The sequence below is a fragment of the Penaeus monodon genome, chromosome 1 (genome assembly GCF_015228065.2).
Source record: "Penaeus monodon isolate SGIC_2016 chromosome 1, NSTDA_Pmon_1, whole genome shotgun sequence".
Taxonomy (NCBI): domain Eukaryota; kingdom Metazoa; phylum Arthropoda; class Malacostraca; order Decapoda; family Penaeidae; genus Penaeus; species Penaeus monodon.
The window spans coordinates 2,185,309-2,190,308 of record NC_051386.1 but is presented as its reverse complement, the minus strand read 5'-3'; the positions used below and the strand labels follow the sequence as shown (position 1 = coordinate 2,190,308).

The following is a 5,000-nucleotide window of genomic DNA, read 5'->3' as shown; positions in this document are numbered from 1 at the left end:
ACACACACACACACACACACACACACACACACACACACACACACACACACACACACACACACACACACACACACACACGTGCGCATGCAAAGGCACACATTATAAAATACACACACGCACAGGCACACATAATAGACACACATACACAGGCACACATAAACATCCACACATGCTCAGTTACACATTGTAAACATAAAAACACACATGGGCAACATTATAAGCATACACACATGCACAGGCACACATTATAACATACACTTATACATTATAGCATACAGGGACACCTTATAAACATAACACACACAGGCAAACATCATAACACACACACACACACACACACACACACACACACACACACACACACACACACACACACACACACACACACACACACACACACACACACACACACCACATGCGCGCATGCACACGCACACGCATGCACACGCACACACAGGCACACATTTTAAACATACACATGTACAACATTTTAAACATACACATGTACACAGGCACACACTTTAAGAATACACATATGCACAGGCACACACTATAACATACACTCATGCACAGGCACACATTATAACATACACTCATGCATTATAACACACGTGCACAGGCACAACTTATAATCATACACACACACACACAGGAACAGGCACAGGCACACATTATAAGAATGCACACATTCACAGGCACACTCTAACATACACTCAAGCACAGGCACACACAAGCATACACACGTGCACAGGAGCATACACACGCGCATGCTCATTTACACTATACATGCATGTCTCTACAGAGTACAGTATAATGAATAAGATGTATGCCTATCCTCAGTTCACACACAAAACATATATACAGGAATACTTACGTATATCCATGTACTGTTTTCAAAATATTTGGGTTTTATTGGGCATTTGAGTTTGACATTTGAGGTTTGCAATTGATATCTGATGCAAAGGCAATTTTTGCTGGAAGGGAATAGATAGATTAGAGAAATTTGTCATATTTATGCAAAGTTGTTAAAGTTCTAAACAAGATTCATTCTGCTACCTTTACAGAAAAAAATAAAAAAAGAGAGAAAAGAATATCGATTACAAAAGTGCCAGATTGAATAATAGAAAAAAGGAGAGCAAGAGGAGGTTAGACAGGTAAAAAGCACCATAGATGGAGGATATCAGAGATTTTGCGGTGCTGCCATCATGCCAAAGTCGTCAGTCTTTGTGAGATTGAACTGGCCATCAAAGAACAGTGAGACGTCTCAAGATGAAGTCGAATTGTCTCCGTGTCAAGATGTTTCCAAGACCCATCCTCTGCATGCTGAAAGAGAGGCAGTGGAAGTGTGTCAGAAGGGAGAGAAGCCAGTACAGTCAAATAGTCCTTTAAAATGTGAACATATTGCAAGCGAAGACTGTAAACAAATAGGTCAGGGAATTAAGCTCAAGGGACTGTCATCTGAGAAGGAAAAATTGGTTAAGCATCCAGGCAGTGGTTCCATAAAAGTCCCTTCAAAATGTAATACAGAGCATAATGAGGCTCCCTCCAGTAGTAAAGTGGGCACACCCATGCTTGATACAAGTCATAGTCTAGACTCCCCACTTTGGTCTGGAGCAAAAAAAGGGGAACTTAGTGAATATAAAGGTGCTGAAACTCCTTCTGGGTTGCAGACTAAGACATCTGGAGGCTCTGTTAAGGAAGGAAATGGGAATGGTAAAACACACAAGCCTAAAACCAAGCCAAAACCCAGGAGTTTGGGGAAAGGGCGGAAAATTACTCGATCTTTAAGCGCTTCTTGTGTCAGTGTCAGCACCAACACTGATCCCAAGGATTTCTTAGAGTTAGCAAGTGTTGCAAGTGCCACACTTCCATCAAGAAGACGTTTCAAAGAGCCCACTGAAGCACCTCCTGGAGAATCAGAAAAAGTATCACAGGACACTACTTCAACTCTGGAAACCGCCACAAAGGATGAAAACTCTCAGAGTAAAGAGACAATTCAAGGTAATGTGGAAGACTTGTCTAAGGAACCAAATAAGAAACAAAGTCCTGAGCTTCAAAACCAAAAACCAAACACAGATGTCCAGGGTCTGAAAACAGAAAAACATGAGGAGAAGGAATCTAAAGACAGAAACACTAAAAACCAAAGTAATATTGATACCATCACTGCAAAGAAAGATAATAATGAAGAAACTGAGCAGATACCTGATATTGACTTAGAAAAAGGTTACATAGAACTACCTAGTTATGTGCCCAAAGAACCTACCAAAAAGTGTGTATTGCCAGATGATAGTAATTCAGTGTCTTTACTGCCTCTCCACCACACAAGAACTGTTGAGGAGATGTGTAACTCAGAATATTTGCATCCAAGTTATTTTTACAAAAATTCCCCACAAGTTATGAGCAATATGGTAACTGAAGAACCAATAAAGTGCAATTCCCCAGAGCTGGTCAGAGACGATAAAATTCCTGTTGGAGTAACTCCTCCTCCAGACACCTGTGTTGTACCCCTTTCAGTTTATCCAACAGACTTTACTGATATTCCACCAATTGTGCTGCCTTCATATAATCAGGTGAACTTTGTTAAACCAACATTCCAACCACCAGATGTTCAGGAGGAAAAACTGGATCTTCTCTATCCATCATTGGTAGACAGTGATTGTACAGCTCTTTACAATGGGCTAGGGAGAAATTACCCAAACCAGAGAGTAGCTGGCCCAGTTGGGGAATATGATCATTTTGCTTATCCAATGCACTGGTCACCATTACCTGTAAGAGCAGCTTCACCTCAAAGAAGGCAGAAACTTGATAAAGATATATCTGTTGAGTCATGTCCTGATGTGGTTCTGCAGACTTTGGAAAGTGAGGGGTCACTCCAACAGAATAAGCCTGTGAAGAAGACGGTAACATTTCTGCTGCCACCTGAGCACTGGGATTCTCTTATCTCACTGAGAGAAAGTAACAGTAAGTTGGATTGTTAAGAAAAGTTTCTTAACTGCCTGCAGAATGGCTTTTATTACTTTAACATGATGGATACCAAAGCCCCCTTCTTGAGAACAGTGCCTACTGAAAATATAGTTTTATCCATTTCCCCCTTACCATCATTAACTGGGGTATAGTTGACCCAAGCCTGGTTTGATGGTCAGAAGTAGGAGAGCAGGAGAGACTCAGTTCACATTATTGGCACTAATTATTCTCATAAAATTTACTAGAATGCATGTTAGTGTTAACACAGTTATTCAAACTAATAAGCCTGTCATATGATTTCCCTTATATTACAGGTTATGATTACAATATGTGTGTCTAGTTTATGTATTGTAATGAGATACACTGTCCGAAAGTTATACTTGTTCGTTTCAAGTAAGATGTTTTAAATTTGTTTGACAGTTGGTTCTCAGAGTATTAGTATCTTATGAATTGTGTTTTGTAACCTGTTTTAGCCATATCATAGATCCTTCTATGAGTATTGGTTTGTTGTTTACATGTTGATTTGTGCTCCTAAAACTAATATATTGATACCCAAGATCATAGTCCATGGTCACTCACCATTTCTATTTCTGTTTTGGATGTTTTGTTTGTATTATATGAACTTTACAATATATGTAACACTGTATAAGAGTTTTTCTAGGAAATAATAGAACTTTGGATTGTTATTATGGTTATCAGATTTCAATACTGTATAGATTATAATACAGAATTCTTTTACAGAACTAAGGAATTTCATTACGTGTAATAAAAAAAGAGGTAACATGCTTAAGTTTTGTTCATACACATGTTTGATTTGAAGTTGATCCTAAATATTTGATTATAATGTGTCAACAGTTGGTGGGTATCCTCAAAGTGGTTACGCAGAATTAGATGGTGCGCTCCTGCCACCAAATGGGCAAGATCCTTACCGCAACACTCCATCACCAGGACTGCATGGTCTCCCACAGGACCGATATGGTTAGTGCTATCCTGTTTTACAATAATGGGTTGCTTGCGTATATACAGTACATTATGTAAATTGGTAGATTAGGAGTGTGTGATAAGTGTGTTTGTGTTGAGAGAAAGATTGTGAACTTGTGTTTTTGTGTGTGTGTTCATGCATGTGTGTATATATGTAAGATTGCACATGCGTGCGTGTGTGCGTGCGTGTGAGTGTGTGAGTGAGTGAGTGTATGCATGAAATATTTTCTTAAATGACATTTGTGCTGAATAGCCTTTCCTTAGAGTTGCATAACAAACAAGAGTAGAAGAAAGATTGAAACCCAACCCTAATGCATCATAGATTTATCCTGTGCACCCATTCTTGTTTGCTGTAATTACATTTTCTGTGAGAATCTTACCTTGATGATCTTCTTAATTAATGCTAGCTGATGATCCACAACTCATGGGTGAGTAATAGGTCTTACTAAGCTCTCTTGTCTTATTATTATCTTTTATTGTTGTGATTTTTTGTGATGCTATGTTCTTTGCTGTGGAAGTCCCATGTTAGTGTATATTATTTTACAGGCTTCCATTGTCTTGTGCATTTTAATTTGCTCTTGTTTATAAAAATAAATGTTGAATGTCAATTGATTATTGTATATAGGAATTTGCTTTTGTAACTGTTGTAAATATCAGTATATGTTAGGCATGTATTTACTGTATATATGAATGAATATACATTAATGCACACTTGTTCATATGAATATGCATGAGCATAGGCACTGTCACAGACTAATTAATTTGCACACTGCCATTCACATTTATTCACACACACACACACACACACACACACACACACACACACACACACACACACACACACACACACACACACACCACACACACACACACACACACACACACACACACACACACACCACCACACACCCCCCACTACTCTCACCTCTCTCTCCTCTCTCTCTCTCTCTCTCTCTCTCTCTCTCGTCTCTCTCTCTCACTCTCACCTCTCTCACTCTCCACTCTTCTCTCTCTCCTCTCATCTCTCTCACTCTCACTCTCTCCTCCCATGCTCT

At 39.2% G+C, this 5,000-nt stretch overlaps 1 protein-coding gene across 1 annotated transcript in view; it reads left to right on the top strand.

Moving 5' to 3' along the window:
* The first annotated feature begins 722 nt into the window (after positions 1-722).
* The window catches only part of LOC119575013, a 29,489-nt gene continuing 25,211 nt past the window's right edge, over positions 723-5,000 (top strand). The window contains exons 1-2 of the mRNA XM_037922373.1: positions 723-2,961; positions 3,820-3,942. Of these exons, the coding sequence (XP_037778301.1) occupies positions 1,206-2,961; positions 3,820-3,942 (1,879 nt within the window). The 5' untranslated portion in view covers positions 723-1,205. The remainder of the gene's footprint in view (positions 2,962-3,819; positions 3,943-5,000) is intronic.